At 43.4% G+C, this 17,577-nt stretch overlaps 1 protein-coding gene across 1 annotated transcript in view; it reads right to left on the bottom strand.

The window, feature by feature from the left end:
- Positions 1 to 7,918: 7,918 nt before the first annotated feature.
- LOC119161536 (hydroxyacyl-coenzyme A dehydrogenase, mitochondrial) overlaps positions 7,919 to 17,577 on the bottom strand; it is a 46,692-nt gene continuing 37,033 nt past the window's right edge. The window contains exons 7-8 of the mRNA XM_037414078.2: positions 9,784 to 9,900; positions 7,919 to 8,232 (exon numbers count right to left, since the gene is read on the bottom strand). Coding sequence (XP_037269975.1) covers positions 8,108 to 8,232; positions 9,784 to 9,900 — 242 coding nt within the window. The 3' untranslated portion in view covers positions 7,919 to 8,107. The remainder of the gene's footprint in view (positions 8,233 to 9,783; positions 9,901 to 17,577) is intronic.

The following is a 17,577-nucleotide window of genomic DNA, read 5'->3' on the forward strand; positions in this document are numbered from 1 at the left end:
AGGGAAGTGAGGGTAAGGATGGAAAGGAGAAGAGAGGGTGAAGCATGGCATAACCTTGTATAGTACAATTTAGCAAGGGGATGGGAAGCGAGAGGGAGTACTGAAGTGGGAAAGAAGAAAAGGAGGTTAGAGGGCAAACCACAGCACAACCATATACAGTACTCACAGATCGAAACAGGACAATTTAGGGCTTAATAACGCACATACTTTCATATCCGGCGTCTTCAATTCTGGTCATATCTACGTAATTTTGACTCAAACGAGTAGGTCAGAGTCAAGTTATGTTTAGAGACCAGATTCGTTGATACGGAATGTAGTTATCTCAAGTAATTATACAGAACAATCTTTATACTTAAAAAAAATCAGTGACGCGTTCGAATATGTGAGTACTGTACAGTACATCATGCTATAGCAAGGGATATGCGAGTGTTTGATGGAGAGAGGACAATATAAAAAGGCATAAAGAAAGATGAAAAAAACAAACAGAAGATAAAGTTGTAGAAACCTAGAAAGAAGAAACATGAAAAAAGGAAGAAAAAGTTTAAGCTTCACCTTCCAGCATCCTGTTCTTGGCCCATCCCCTTTGTGGGTGAGTGCCATTCATATGGGCTTATCATCACCATCATCAAGAGTTTGACGCAATAGCAATATCTTTTCCCTAGTGTGTACTTCAACCACTTAGTGCATGTTTCTTCATCATACGATGCAACCAGAGAAGGTTAAATTGAGGATTACTATCTAATCGATGAAGTTGAAAGTGGCTTCTATCAGTGAAGCTTTCGCATATGGCTGCATTCTGTGTAATGGGTAGCATACTTTAAACCACGAGCAATTATGTACATGAAATGTTTTCAATCTTATAATGGGTGCTTGGCTTTAAACCATGAAGTTGTTATGATAATCACATGTTCTGACACCCTATGGCAAAGTACTCTTGTACCATGGAATATTACCGCGATTTGTGAAGTCTGTATATAGAACGCGTGCATTTGTAAAGAATGAAGGTTATTTTCACTGCATTTCCAAGCAGAGGAAGTAACTTTGTTTAGAAGCAGGCACGTGGCTGTATAGAACACCTGCTTGCCACGCTAATGTCCTGGGTTTGAACCTTACTTGAAACCAGAAGTTGTTTTTTAATTTATTTTATTTGCACCTTTCTTGATTCTTCAGTCCCAGACAAGATGATAATTTTTCACTCGCAACCAAGGATGCTTACACAGACGCGTGCACTGGAATTTCTGCAAAACGAGCCCTTGAACGCTGTCACATTAGTAAGCAGAAGATGAATAACTCCATCTGCGTTCGGGAGGTAGTGGTGCCTAATTGCTTCGACAGCTCTGCTATTTACAAAAATCACACAAGTGTGGAACTGGCTTCAATTTTTTTTATTGCGAGCAGTATGGCAGGCGAGCAATAATTTATAGCAATTTTAACTTTTACCAAATAGACTCTGAATGAACTAGGTAAGAGTGCCTTCTGAAATGAGAGATTTGATATACGTAGTAGTTAGGGACAATTTCTCCTGAATATTCACAATCAATGCTAACTAGGGCTCCATAATTTTACAGATTATATTTCCTAAATTTTGGAGGGTACTTTTCAGTTTTTTTTTTAAGAAAAATTCGGCAATCAATTGTTTTTATTTCTCAAAAATCTGCAATACTCAAATTTGGTGTTTAATTTTGCTTTATAAGTTGTTTCAATGTCTGATTAATTTTACCTCAAATAATATTGTGTTGCATTGTTGCTAATAATGCTGCTTTTCAATCCTGTCAATTTTTCTGACTTTCTGTTCATTTAGCCTACTAATAAGACTGTTAATGTGCACCGCTGTAAACACACCTGTGTACTTATGTGGCGGTATGAGCTAGTCAAGCTGCTGCTCAGCTTTCTCTCTCAGCCTAACTCATTTTATTGATGAAAAATAAAGGACTATCTATTATTATCAATACTCCGAAATCTCAGCCCAAATGACATCTGAACACAAAAATATGTGAGTGAACACACAGCATCTTAGATGTCTGGAAGGTTTCAACGTCCAATCTATGTCTAGGCACTCTCGTGATTGTCTTCTTAACTGGACACATACCGAAATATGCATGGAAGAGCACTACTGTATGTTAAACACGATGAACAGGTCAATGCATGACTAACACGAGATACAATACTCATGGATTCAAACCTCACATCAAATTTTTTATTATAACAACTGGAATCCGCAGTTGATCAAGGTAACTATGTCATGTGACAATAAATCTAATCTCTAAAGATAATGTTGGCTCTGATCTACATATTCAGGCCGACCCGAATTGAAAACAGTGGAAACAAAATTATGTACATTATTTTGTCCTAAATTGTCCTCTCAATCCATGAGCATTGTAGTAGTCATGTACGTAATGAAACTTTTTCCTTCAATCACATGTGACACATACCATGGCCCATAGAATGTGGGTATGAACCCCAGATGATTCTCATGTTGTATCAAACCAGGAATGGTGATGATTAATGTATTTTACCACAGAGCTACACTAGTGCTTTCAATAGCTTACGTGAAGGACTCTATAGTGGTGTCATATTGCAGCAACATAAACTGTGGTTCAAGTGTTCACTATTGGCTTTTATAAAAATGTAATAAACATTAAATATCAACTCTAACATCTTGCACAGCTATGTTAAACATTGCTCAATCTGGAGGAAAACACTGAAAACTGCCTCTTATACACATATTATGACGACTCGGTTGTAACGAGGTTTATTGGCCGTGAACTCGGGAACGAACGAGCACAACGGACCTGAAGATGAAGCGCACGTTCAAAGACGATGATGATTGTCAGCCAGAAAAGGTGATGATGATTTACAGCTGTCCAGATCAGAATGAAGCGCATAATAGATGCCTACAGTAATTCCCCCCGCGTGCAAGCGGCCAGCCTGGCCGCTGCTGGCGGGTAGTCAAGGTGACGAGGAACCTTGTGTGAAAAGCTGCATGCAGGAAACGTGTACAATTTCGGTGCTGCGGTAACGGCGGTCAGTTGGTACGGCAAGAGGCGTCACACGATAGTTGACAGGAGAATTCTGCTCTAAAACTACATATAGGCCGATGAATAGAGGCTGGAACTTGTCGTACAGACCAGGTGTGCGAATTGGTGTCAATAGCAGCACCTTGTCACCCGGTCGGAATGATACCACATGATGAAAGATGTTGTAGACGGCCTTCCTTGCTTGTTGCGTAGATTTCGTGTTCATACGAGCACGCTGGCGGCACTGGGCAAGGCGAGAAATATATTCTTCGCAAGAAGACGGTGATGGAGGGCCATTGCTGGTGAAGAAGGAAACGTCGATAAAGAAAGTAGGTGAACGTCCGTAAACAAGATAAAACGGTGAGTAGCCGGTTGTGCGCTGAACAGCGGTGTTGTAGGCGAAAGTGAGGAATGGTAGAAGTTTATCCCAGTTTCTGTGATCCGGTTGAATATACACGGCGATCATGTTGGCAAGGGTTCGATGAAATCTCTTGGTCAGACCGTTTGTTTGAGGATGGTAGCTAGACGCCGTTTTGTGTGTAGTAACAGAAATGCAAAGAACTTCACCTAAAAACTGTGATAAGAACACCTTTCCACGATCACTTACAAGTACACGAGGAGCACCATGACGTAGAATTATGGCCTGAAGGACGAAGTCAGCAACTTCTGATGCTGAACCAGTAGCTACTGAAGTTGTCTCGGCGTAGCGTGTCAGATGGTCTACGGCGGTGACTATCCATTTCCAGCGCCAGTAACAGGAAGGGGCCCATAAAGATCGACACCGACGACCTCGAAAGATGTTGTAGGGCACGTCATTAGCTGTAATTGACCAGCAGAACGAGATGTCGGAAGTTTGCGAAGTTGGAATGGAGAGCAGGAACCCACGTACTTTGCTACGCTGGTAGAAAGGCCGGGCCAATAAAAATGGCTTCGAAATCGGTCATAGGTTTTGTGAAAGCCAAGGTGGCCAGCAGTCAAATCGTCATGAAAGGCGTTAAGTACACGATGTCGAAGAGCGCGTGGCAGAACAGGTACCCAGCATTGACCGTCAGGATGATAAATGTGACGATACAGCACACCGCCCTAAAGCTTGAAGTGCTCGAGTTGCCGACGAAGCCATGCATTGGGTGGACGCGTAGCTCCTGAGAGGTGGTCTATAATGTGCCAACAGTACGAGTCAGCCTCCTGGCGAGAACTGAAGGGTTGGTCATCGTCGATTGGTGGCTGGTACAGCGAGGCGAGCAAGGCAACAAAACTGGGAGTCACGTCCGCGCTGGTGTCATTGGAGATGGCAGCTGGAGTGTCAAACGAAGCCGTAGATAGTGGGCAGCGAGAAAGAGCGTTGGCGTCCTGATTTTTTTTTGCCAAATTTATAAATAATCTCAAACTGATACTCCTCTAAGCATAAAATTCAACGACCCAAGCATCCGGACAAGTTCTTCATTGTAGAAAGCCAGCATAAGGCGTGGAGGTCCGTTACGATGGTGAATTGACGGCCATACAGATAAGGACGGAACTTTTGTATGGACCAAATCACAGCGAGGCACTCCTGCTCAGTGATGGTATAGTTCTTTTCGGTAGAAGTAAGCACGAGGCTAGCGTATGCGACGACCCTTTCCCGTGCAGAGTTATCGCACTGAAGGAGAACAGCGCCTATACCGCATTCTTTGGACCACACAAAGGGTGCATTAGAAGCAAGTAGTTTGAGAAGTGGCGCAGCTACTAAAGCGAAATTTCGTAGGAAACGACGAAAATAGGATGCGGGGCCAAGGAAACTTCACAAATCCTTAGGTCATGTGGGGCGTAGAAATCGAAGTACTGCAGCTATCTTTTCGGGGTCAGAGCGAAAACCGTCCTCGCTCACGACATGACCGAGAGCCTTGATGGATTTGGTGGCGAAACGGCATTTCTTGGTGCTGAGCTACAGACCCGTGCCAGCGAGGCAAGTTAGGACGTCATCCAAGCGCCTCAGGTGCTGAGAAAACGTTTATGAAAAGATGATAATGTCATCAAGGTAGCAGAGACACATCTTTCATTTCAGACCACGCAGGACGGTGTCGATCATGCGTTCGAATGATGCGGGCGCATTGCAGAGCCCGAAAGGCATCACGTTAAATTCGTATAGGCCATCGGGGGTTGCAAATGCTGTTTTTTCTTTGTCGTCGTTGTGCCTGGAAATTTGCCAATATCCCGAACGCAAATAAAGGCTTGAAAAGTATTCGGCGTCTTGCAGTGAATCAAGGGCGTCGTCGATGCGTGGCATGGGGTATACGTCCTTGCGTGTGATGTTGTTAAATGCCCGGTAATCGACGCAAAAGCGCACGGAGCCATCTTTTTCTCGTACCAAAACAACAGGGGATGACCAAGGGCTAGCTGATGGATGAATCATTTTTCGTTGGAGCATGTCAGCGACGTTTTCCTCAATGATTTTTCGCTCAGCGAGAGACACGCAGTACGGGCGGCGATGCACAATAGATGTTCCCTCGGTCTGAATGCGATGCGCTGCAGTGGTAGTTCGGCCCAACGTCGAGGAGCAGGGGTCGAAAGAATCGGCATGTTTCGTTAACAAAGCAAGCAACTGCTGCGCCTGCATAGCTGTTAGGTCATCACTGATAAGTGCTGTGAAGGGAGAGGAAGAACCAGGCTTACTCATTGAAGCGGATCGAACGGCAGGTGTGCCGAATACTTGGCGAATCTGCTGCTTGAAGGCAGGCCAGTCGGTGAAGTCAATCTCATGGTTCAAGAACCATCTCTTGGCAACGCTTGTGAGATAAAGCGATACTCGGCAGAGCTTGTTAGAATCGTCCCAGTGATTAGTTGCGCTTACTCGCTTGTAGTTATCAAGCCAGTCCTCCATATCTTCGCCGTGGAGACCAGCGAAGATCGGAGGGTCGCGCTGGTGGTTTACAATGTTAAGAGAAGGAAGGGGCTTGCGGCGCAGAGATGGGAGCAGAAAGGGCGTCCGCCCACTTACTGTGAGACATGTTGGCGGTCTGAGGGTCCAAGCGGCGGCCTGAATGGAGCTCCAGCGAGTAGGCATCGTGAGGAGAGGACCGGGATCGTTAATCCACCTCCAACATGTATGACGACTCGGTTGTAATGAGGTTTATTGGTCGTGACCTCGGGAACGAACAAGCGCAACGAACCCGAAGATGAAGCGCACGTTCAAAGACGATGATGATTGTCAGCCAGAACAGGTGATGATGATTTACTGCTGTCCAGATGAGGATGAAGTGCATAATATTGATTGATATGTGGGGTTTAACGTCCCAAAACCACTATATGATTATGAGAGACGCCGTAGTGGAGGGCTCCGGAAATTTAGACCACCTGGGGTTCTTTAACGTGCACCCAAATCTGAGCACACGGGCCTACAACATTTCCGCCTCCATCGGAAATGCAGCCGCCGCAGCCGGGATTCGAACCCGCGCCCTGCGGGTCAGCAGCCGAGTACCTTAGCCACTAGACCACTGCGGCGGGGCGATGAAGTGCATAATAGATGCCTACAATATTAAAACCATAGTGAGCAGCTCATTTTGAGAACACTGACACCTCTCCTCTAATGCAAGTGCTATCGTTACATCAAACTCATTGGGCGTTGGGTGTAGACGACATGGCTCGTAAGCTCATGGTCAATCACATAGCCAGGGCGAGGGCGGCGAAACATAAAAGCCCCTCCCGATCCTCCAGACCTTCAAAATTGTTCCACCTTCAAATAAGTACTCTTCTCTGATTGTCGAAGCCGCTAGCATGTGCCCTGCCCAAACTTGAATAAGTTCCTCGCCACACGTCTGCCCATGCTATAGCCACAGCTAAATTTTTTCAACCGATAGATGGTGGTTGTGCCTCTTTGTTTCCCTCAATCATACAGGTGCTGATTTAATGACACTTTTGCAGACCAATGAGTGTCATATGAGAAGGGTAGAAAATAATACTTCTGTTGCAAGTATTCGGCAACCAATATGATGATTACAAACATACACTAGCAACGTTTCGAGTACTTGCGACGGAATGGATATCTGGTCATCTGCTCCAAGCAGACTATATAGAAAGAAGGATAAAACACATAATAATTTTGCAACAACTCGCACTGTTGCCTCTCATTTGCCCATGTAGCAGTACAAGCCTGATTTTTTTGTGTTAGCCAATTTCGCTTATTGGGACCATTTAAACATTCGCTATAACCATAATGTGTGGCCAACTACACAACCCGCATAACCTTCCAAGGCTGGATTCAAGATGTAGGCAGTGTGGAGCTTGCAGGCTTCGATGCAGACGCGTCCTCAATGCCCACTACACTTGACTCTCGTTAATTCAAACTCGAAGAGACCTCCGAGTTTTGTTTGAATTATCAGAAGTTCTCAGATATATATACTGTGGGTGAGATGACACCAAACATTGTGATAGGTATTGATTTTATCAGATTTAAAATTATTGTAAGTGTCTTTAGACCCTAACTCCACGCAATGAACAGAAAGCAGAGGTTATTGGCCATTTACTGCTGATCAGACCTTTTAAAGAAATAATGAATTGCCAACTGCTTCTTAGCTATATGTGCCTTCAGCACGAAGCTTTCTATACCAGTTGAGAAGCATCGCGGTTTACCATGCGTGTGCTTCATTTCAAACATTTGTTTACTCGCAAAGCCTTTTTCCTTGGAGGGCTGAGACACTTATTCTTCATTTTTAGGCTGTTAGGATTACTTTTAAATACACAAATTTTTAGATACCTAGTAGTGGGAAAGCAACAGATATTTTCTGGTATGGAACCGCAAAAACTATGAATTAACCAAAAGTATGAATTATCAAAGTTTGAATTATCCTGAGTCTACTGTACTTGTGCCACAGAGTATCATACAAAAATAGGTAGTCTTATCAGCAAAGCACTTTAAAAAGAAGGGGTTCCAAGAAAAAAACACAACCTTTATTCATTATAATGACATTGATCATGAGCACACATAGCAAGTATGAGATGCTGCAAGTATTTCCATAAGCCTTAACCACAGAGAACCATTTATATAATATATATATACCTAGACATTTATTTTTGATCCCTTTCTCTTGTAATAAAAATACTTTTCACTGTCCATTTTACTTCTTCCCGTGCTTGTAAAAACCCTCTCCAGTTTTGACTCCAAGCTTTCCTTCTTGGACCAACTTGTCCAAGTATGGTGATGGATTGAACAAAGGGTTGTCCGGAAATCGCTTGTGCCAACCTGGGCAAAACAAGGCAATCTTTAAAAATCACCTCAGAAAAAGGCCAACTGCACATAAACTTCACTACGGCTGAATTCATTATGCGTGTGCTGCAGAAGTGTGTGCATTTCTGCAGTGCATCATCTACTCTTGAGTATGCCAAAGCAACTAGTTCCAGTTGAAGCAACTTTTACCAGATTGCTGGAAAATAAATAAGTTATGGATGTGTGGTAATAAAATGTATGTCTCACATGAAACCATGGGCTTGCACCAGAGCTGCACTATGAAGTAGAAATCGCTAAAACATCACATGCACTAAGAAGCATGAAAATTACAACTTGCACCGATTTTGCACAAATGAAAGGATTTGTGGACTGATTCAATTAAAAAAAACTAAGGATCTGTTTTGAAGCAAGGATTTGATTGCTGTAAAGATGTGCTTTTCTTGATACTTTCAATAATTCTACATTCAGTTAATCTTGAGTTTTTTGTTTATTTTTTCTCCTAGTCCTATGAAATACATATTAATGGGGTTTATTGCCTATAGAATTTCAATTATTCCTTTACCCTCAGTATTTTATATAAATACTGTTAAATATTATTCACTTTTTAGATGCTTCTTTGAACTTTTTAAATGCCCAAGTGATTCCACTTCCATTAAAAACACCGATGACCAAGGTACAATTTTGTGCATTACAGTACATGTATAAGCGAGTACTATTAATGAAGAACATAAAAACAAATGCATGAGAAATTGATAAATTTTTGGCAGTAAGGGAAGAGTTAATCAACTTTAGACACTGGTACCTTCATTATCTCAGCTAACAGACTATAGATGCCCTATACATTTTTATGGTATCGATTATTGTCCTTTGCTCCAAATCTACCAGTTAACGAACAGAGTGTTTAAGTGAGCCCTCTCCCTTTTTTTCGAAATTGCCCGTAATTATGGCATGGTTTTCTACAGAGATATCCTTAGAAATACATATAGAACCTAAAAAAAAATAACCAGTCTGCTGGAAAAATTTCCAGATGTGCATATTTAATATCGGGTTGAGCTATTCTCGAGAGATTGCAAGTGAGAGAAGGTGGTGCATTTAGAGGAGACACATTAGGCAAGTTTCCTTCATCAGTATGTTATTTTTAGGAAAGTACTACCATTACAAAATGTAAAATACACGCCAAGGCCTGTGGTTTTAACAACGGCAGAAGTGAAAAGTTTAAAGGAGTGTCATTCCTTTTCATATTCAGAGTGAAAGGGTGGTGGCAATTTTTCAATAACAACATAAACTCGCAATCGTAAATTGTACTAACTGGCATAAGTGTTATTTGCTGTGTATTTTTTGTGGTTTGAGTTCAGTTGTCTTTTATTAAAGTGTACTCCTTGCATGTAAAAATTTATCATTATATTTATCTCCATGGTAATGTGTTTATGTAATCCCGTGTTTATTTGTTGTTTAACTATATTTCTGTCCCTCCCCTTTATAATGTACAAATGTACCCTTAGGGTCTCAGAAACAAACATAATAAAAATGTGGAAACAAATCATGGCTTCTGAATAAAGTTTTTACCATCAATAATGAACTTGGTGACATCAAGACCAACGTAGTCGGATAATTCAAAAGGACCCATAGGATGACCAGCACCCAGCTTCATGGCAGTATCTATATCCTGAGCAGTGGCATCACCTATGAAATAGAGAGGAAAAATTGTGCAAACACGCATGTACACGAACAACGAATGATTTACCTAGTCCTTCACAAGAAGAAATAAACCACTTTTTATGTGTTGCTTTATTATACAAGATATTCTCTTCAACCAGTACAGTTGTAAGAGTGTAGGAGGTACAAATGACCTTATGCACACTTGCCATACTTATTATTAAAAAAGAAAGAACAACTACATTCAGAGCACTTTGACAAGCAGTCACATATTTAAAAGGAGCACTCAAAACATTTTCACAAAACTCAAAATATCTTAAAGGAGTACTGACACAAAATTTTTCGGTTATCGTTTTTTTGCGTCAAATGGTAGGCCAAGGCCCCAAGAGCCTAGAATATGTACCGATTAGTGTGAGTGCGCCCCGAAAAACTAATTACAAGGTATTTTTAAAAGTTAGTTTCGGTTTCTATTGTACCCTGACGTCACGACGTGGTGTGAGCAGTGCCCCCAAGCGTTGTTATGTGCATGCGCAAGTTATCGTGACATATCCCCGGGCACCCGTGGCTCAGTTGTTATCCACTGCGCGCCGCACGTGTACCATCTTGTGCACCGTCAACAACGGACGAACTTTGGTCAAGCGACTCTGACGACAGTAACGACTTCGGTAGAGAAGAAGACGCTGAGCTTGCCGACCCTGCGAACCATATCGCTTTCAACCCGCTTGATACAATGATAGACAATGATAACGTCATGCAAGACGCCGTGCGCATCGGGAACTTCGAATGGTGAGAACTCCATGTCTATTGCTCGATTTCGCACAGGCATCTCCCGGTTGTCCTAAAAGTCGATAGCGTTTGCATTCAAGTGGAAAGAACAGAGCAAACTCCGCTTGGTCGGCGTCCAGTTTTCGCCTCGGCCGCGGCGCACGAAGTCGACCCATGCTTGTCTCAGCAACGGATCGGACGGGAATCGGTGGAACTTGAACTTATCCCGTTTTACTAGTGCAAGACTTTACAGGTCAAAATATCGGTGCCACGGCGACAGATTCAGATCAAATCACTCCCTTGCCCTCTGAGCAGTGTATATAGTGTATTCACGAGGACCCACAATACTCTAGACTGCTTGCTCGCCTCACAGGTTCGCTGGATGATAGCGACCGCACGCCGCGAACAGACGACCGAGAAGGCGACGCCAGGCCAGGCTGCCATTTGTTGTTTCCAACGCAGCCAGACTTCTGCATAAAGTCACCGAAATGAGTACTGTAGCCTGACGTCAAGCTAGTGTTGGTGTCAATAGGATCGCCAAGAAAAATCGCACTTGAACATCAAAATAAAATATCTTATTCGCATTTGCTGAGCTTCACACTTCCTCAGAGCGATCTCTGTATACAGGAGATTTTTATGGCAGAGCACTATCCTTCGAAAAAAGATGTCAGTATTCATTTAAGTACATAATTGCACTCTGTCATGAAATGCTTCCAACAACAATACTTGACAAAAAAAAACTTGTAGTACAAACATAAAAAACAATAACCTCTCAGGGGAACCAAAATGGGCTATTTGGAAAGCTTCAGTGTAGTGCAACAAGTTGGACACCTGTTAAAAGCATGCACCGAGGAAGTTCGCCTGGTCTTCCAAGCTGTCGCCTTGTGCATTCACTTGCATATATTTCTACAAGCTTTGAGTTAAAAAAAAATAACTTTTAAGGTTAAGCAGTCACTGCAAAGTGTTGGCTTGGCACATGAATTTCTCAATGTAGCAACTCGTCGTGATGGTGACCGGTCATTTCACAATTGTTTAGCGAACTGGAAGCGCAGGAGCAACACAGACACGAAGCAAAGAGGAAGCACACAGCACGAGCGCTCTTTGCTTCGTGTCTGTGTTCCTCCCGCACTCCCAGTTCGCTGAACAATCATGAATTGCCAACTAGCCCACCTTTCCATCCTATTGCAATGGTCATTTCACACCAACTGTTATAGACTTTGCACTCGACTGCCTTCGATATAACTTTTAAACATTATGCTTCACTGTGTTACTCTGACAAGCATTATCCTCCCTTGTGTTTACAGAAGACTTTTCTTTCGTGCTGTGGCTGCTTTTTAAATTTTTCGACGGTAGCAATGCCAATTCAACGCTACATACAAGGAAAAGACGGGTCTCCTGCTTGCATGACATGTGGTGGCTTCCCAGATAATGCTCACGTTCTGTGGGATTGTCCGGGTGGTCGCGCAGCCATGGGCAAGAGCCTCAAGCACATACCTATAAACCTAAGACCTGCGACCCTGGAGGAGTGGCTGGCGGACTCCTCTGCGGACATCATGAAGACACTGCTCCAGCATTTGCAACTTCTAGGCCTGTCTGATGGATAGGTTTTTTTTAGTAGACCCGGACCAGGGTTCTTTTATTTTAAATGAAGTTGTTCTTTCCCTCTCTGGTCTGCCAAGCATCTTGCAAAAAAAAAAGACATTCCATGGATACCTATAAATTGGTTTTCTTGCATTTTAAAGGCACTAAGTTTTTATGTGCAACTTTTAAAATGAACTTGTTTTCTATAATTACAAAACAGGGAGAAACATACAAATATCTTAGATCTTTACATTTTCTTGAAAATTTAAGGTTCTTAATGTAGCCATTCTCATTATGTGCCCAGCTAGGAAAGATGGCAAAGAATCAGCTCAAAATGTTTCAGATGTAAATAAAACTTAAGATGTGCCCAAAGGAAAGATGCTATTTTTTATAAAAGTTGCTGTTTGTGGCACATTCAGCAGTGAAGTTCAGTGAGCTGGTTCTTTGTAAAAATATTAAATCTCGTATGTTGCACAATGCCATTTAAGAAACTTATTTCAGGATGTTTAAACACATCCCTCTTGATCTTAAAGGGTCCCTCCAACACTATTGAAGCACCTATGTTTTATTTGTGGTTTGCGTATACCGATAGCTAGAGATAATTTTAGCATAGGTTTAAGCACCAATATCAAATTATTTAGTATTTTAATCACGCAATAAAGTCACTACATCGCTGCCGACCACATCACCACGTCGTGGCGCTCGCCAGAATTTCGCGGGCTGGAATGACGCCGGAAGGTTGCCGCCATATGATTGGTAGACTGATAGCTGGAGATAATTTTAGCATAGGTCTAAGCATCGATATCAAATGATTTAGTATTTTAATCATGCAATAAAGTCTATACATCGCTGCCGATCGCATCACCACGTAGTGGCGCTTGCCAGAACATCGCGAGCGGATATGACGCCGGAAGGTTGCCGCCATATGATTGGATAAATGTAATGTTAGAAGCGATCGTGGTAGAGGATCACAACTGAGGTTACTAATCTGTTTCATTTTTCTTCTCCGAGTTTTTTCATCAAACCCTCAACAGACTAGGCCACAACAAAGAAAGACCACTGCGACTACAAAGCACGACAGAGATGCTGCCTGCCATTTCGCCACTGGATTTTTGGTTTGCGCAGGTCTATTGTCCATACCAAGGACCTCTCTTTTCTACCCTCTTCTTGCTTTTAGGAGTTTGCGAGTTGTCTCTTTCTGCACCTGCACTGATGGAGGGGTGCAGTGCACCATTTTTGTTCATTGGGCAGCTCACCAAACAACACGCGAGGGGTCAACAGTACTTCACTGTCCTGGTTGTTCCACAAGTTCCTTTCTCAGAATAGGAGGAGGGAGTGACTCGGAATATAGTAAAAAAACATCGGAAAATACCTCGCTTCGACACACTAGCTCCCGCTCACATTCTGGCAAGCCATGCGTCGGGCACCACGTTTGTTACTGTGGCAACAATGTCAACATTACTTAGAAACAAAAAAAAGCAACAATGGGGTGTGAGCTTCGCCTATGTAGGTGCTTTCAGCTTATTTCCTTGGGGCAGCCTTCCGAAGTCATGGGCGAATGAAATGTGGTCAAGTGACCCCACGAAAATCGAGCTGAGGGTCGGCATTTTTTTCTTGTAATTTGAATTTTCTAAGTCGAATAACTTCAGACTGTGTGCCGTTATCGCTGCCCCGATGATTTCAGCCCCGATGACGAGGATGCGTCAAGCCAAGCCGCAAAATTTAGCGAGTGAGTGCCGGCTGTATGTGCGGCGCAATTTTTGTTGTCTAATTAGTACAGCCGAAGCTCTTTATAAGAGACACTGATATAAGAAACAAATGGGTATAAGAGACACTAGTGGGCTTACAGTAAAATACAGGTAGACAAGAAAATGCATAGAAGGTACCCTGCTTATAAGAGACATCACATATAGAAGACAAGAACTGCTGCCCGGAGCATGCCTCTTATAAAGGGGTTCAATTGTAGTTACAGGTGGCAGAGTGTGTACTCACAGCAATTTTACTCATTTTGAGGGTCTCAAAGTTCTATGGACATGATTCCTGGCCGGCATCTATCAAGCGTGTGCAGTGTCTTTCGAGACGAAACTCAAGGATTGAAGTCGGAGGGGCACTCTAGAGCTATTCACGGTGGTTTTTCCTGGCCGTCGATTTCATCCAGCTGTTTTCACTGCGCAGCTGACCAGCATGATCAGCAACTACACCAACAAATATACGTGGACACATGTTTTAGCGAGGCAGACATACGCGAGAAGGGCCGGTTCGTCGAAGAACTTCACTACCGATGAAGTGATGGAAGTGCAATGGAATCCTCATTTACATGGAAATCGTTGAGTTGCCTCGCCTTCACCTCTTCTGGAATACCTCAGGTCTAATTTCTATGAATATTATGCACATAAGCCGTTTTTGTTCCTTCCTTGCCTTTCCAAGTGTGACAGACTCAGAGCAGACCGACCCCTTCTACAAAAGCAAGCTGCACAGGATAACCCATCTACGGCAGCACCCCCACTAACTTTCTTTTTTGTGGAAAGAACAGTTTTTGGCAATAATTCTTGAAACTTGTACAACTTTTGTGCAACATAAGAAGCTACAAATTGTATATCTTGAATTATTTTTAACCTCACCATTGTTTAAGTTGTTCTTTTTAAAGTGTTTACTGTATAATCACTGCAGAAATGTTTCATTTTAAAAATTTTTTGCTTAATGTGTATAATACCGTAAAATTCTGAGCAAGTGCCCCCAACCAGGCAAGCGCCCCCCTCCTAGTTAAGGGAATTTGAATTCGCTGCTCACTTTCGAGCAAGTGACCCTTATCCAAACTGGTGCCCTTGCTCAGTCTCTAGCCACTGCTAGATATAGCCATAGCCGTTAGGCTTGGCGTGTGTTCGGTGTCTTAACGTAGCCAGTCGGTATTTGTTTGTTGTTCCTGATTGTCGACTTTGCTGCACGATGCCATTGGTGCGTTCTTACACTGTTTCGAAGATAATTGAGGTGGTTCAGTGGCATCGCCAAGGTGGAAGCAATGCGCACGCAACCTCGCGGAATTTCGACATCGATCGCAGGAGGATTTGCGAGTAGGACAACAATTAATATGTAGCTTTGCTGCAACAAAACTTCGGCAAGTCGAAGTCATGACGCAAGCTGAGCAACGGTGCTCCCGTATTAGGCGAAGAAGTCGACGATGCCCTCTTTGAGTGTTTCGAAAGTGAGCACAGTGCCGGGTGTGCTGTGAGCAACAGATTGCTAGCAGAAGCGGCTGTGCGCGTAGCCAGGAGCCTGCAGCTCGAAAACTTCGTAGCGTCGGACCATTATATTGCCAGGAGAAATAATCGTTTCGGCATCTCCATGCGACAGGCAATGAATGAAAGCCAAAAGACGCCGGATGACTACGCAGAAGCAGGTCGTGCCTTTTGGTTGTCCGTGAACGAGCTGCGACTGATGCACGGCTACCCCTTTTTTATTATGGCCAACATGGACCAGACAACAGTCTGCATGGACTACCCGGCATCTCAAACAAACAACATCATCAGGGAAAGTTCTGTCCAGACCGCCAATACTGGATGCGCAAGGTGAGGATTCACAGTTGCGCTCACCGCCTGCGCGTCAGGCCACAAACTTCTGGCCTTCGTTATTTTGAAGGAGCCGAGTAGCAGCATTCCAACGAAAACTTTCACGAAAACCTGGGTACCAGATGGTTTTTATTTCTTTTGTTAGTGGGGGGTAGCGAGACCACGCTATATTATTATTTTTTTTCTTACAGTAAACGTCCACGCGACAGCATCGAAGAACGGGCGGATGACATTCGAAAAAATTCCAAGAGTGGCTGTCACGGGTGTGGGTCCAAACACCGACAACATTAGGTGGTTGTTGGTATTAGACCAAGCTCCTATTCACAAAATGCAGGCAGGAAAGAATGCCATGGAGGAGCGAGATACAGACATTGCATATGTGCCGGCTGGATGCACAAGACTATTGCAGCCAGCCGACATGCACTGGAACGGTACACGATCTTTCAAAGCCAGCCTTCGAAGGAGCTGGGACGAATGCACAAGCATAGCAAAAAAAACTCTAAAAGCAAATCTGTGAAAACCGTGGCGTCAGGACGCACTGAATTTTGTGGCCGCAGGGTGGGATGCTGTACCAGAGGCGATCATTATTCAGTTCTAAGGCCTGCGGAATATCGAATGCACTGGACGGATCGGAGGGCGGCCTTCTACACTGCTGTTTGTCCAACGTTGGCAACATTCGTCCAGAACATACCAAGCAACTGCAGGCTGAATGCTACACCCTGTTGTTTGACACCGACTCTGATGGGTACGTGGATGGATTTGAAGTGTATAAACAATCATCGAAAAATCCCAATAAAGCTTTTGTTCGCTCTGTACCACTTGCCGCGTCTGTCAAATCCTTTGGCAGAATCCGTGAATTGAAATGTAGACCTGCAAAGCTGGCGACCATGAAATTCAAGGGATTTGTGAAACTGAGTAGGGGTGGCGACAAAAAACTTACGCAGTTTTTTTTTTTTCTAGGGCGGCAAAAGTGTCATACACTGCTTCAAATGATTGCCAGTAACTTTTCTCAGACGTCATCAATCATACTAGTGTTCACAATGCAGTTATGCAGTAGTATACAGGCATGAGTAATTGACCGAAATTTGCTGTTCTATGAGTAATGCTAACAGCCTCTTTAGGTTTAAGGTTAGAGTCTACGCGCTTGGATTGATTAATGGGTCAAACTTCAGGTGGGCAATGTGGCCTCTATTTCTTGCTGAAATTAGCACAACTGAGAAAATTTTGAGGCTGGTAGGGCATTTTGGCGCAGCATGGCGCAATTTCAGCAAATTTCATGGTTTTGGCACAGCTTGACAGCTGTTGCACCCATGTGTGTGTAAGTGCTGAGATCTATGAATACAAAAATTGCTTGCTTTGCAGCTGGTGAGCCATCTTAAGTAAGCAGAATTAGTACCGAAGTACATAAAAAAAAGCATAGGTATTAAAATAGTACTCACTTCGAACATGTGAGGTGCAGTAAAATGCAGTAAAAACTTTAAATTAAAATAAGAACCCTACCACATACAATAAGCCTCTTAGAAACCGCCTTTTGCATGTCTGTGTGGTGCCCTATTGCAGACACTTCCAGAAACAAATCGTCGGGCATCGCGGCTAGCAAGCTTCTGTCACCGTCACCGCTCACTTCGATCCGGACTTGTTCTTGCTACACGCCCACTGTGCTGACAGCAGTAACCAAATGATGAAATCAGCCATCGATTTGTTTCATCTCACTCTGGGACTAAAGCAGCAGGTATGTTTTGTCGATATTAACGAGATATACTGCTTGCTTAGCCGCACCTGCTAAGCCTAC

The sequence above is a fragment of the Rhipicephalus microplus genome, chromosome X (assembly GCF_043290135.1).
Source record: "Rhipicephalus microplus isolate Deutch F79 chromosome X, USDA_Rmic, whole genome shotgun sequence".
In the NCBI taxonomy this organism is placed as follows: domain Eukaryota; kingdom Metazoa; phylum Arthropoda; class Arachnida; order Ixodida; family Ixodidae; genus Rhipicephalus; species Rhipicephalus microplus.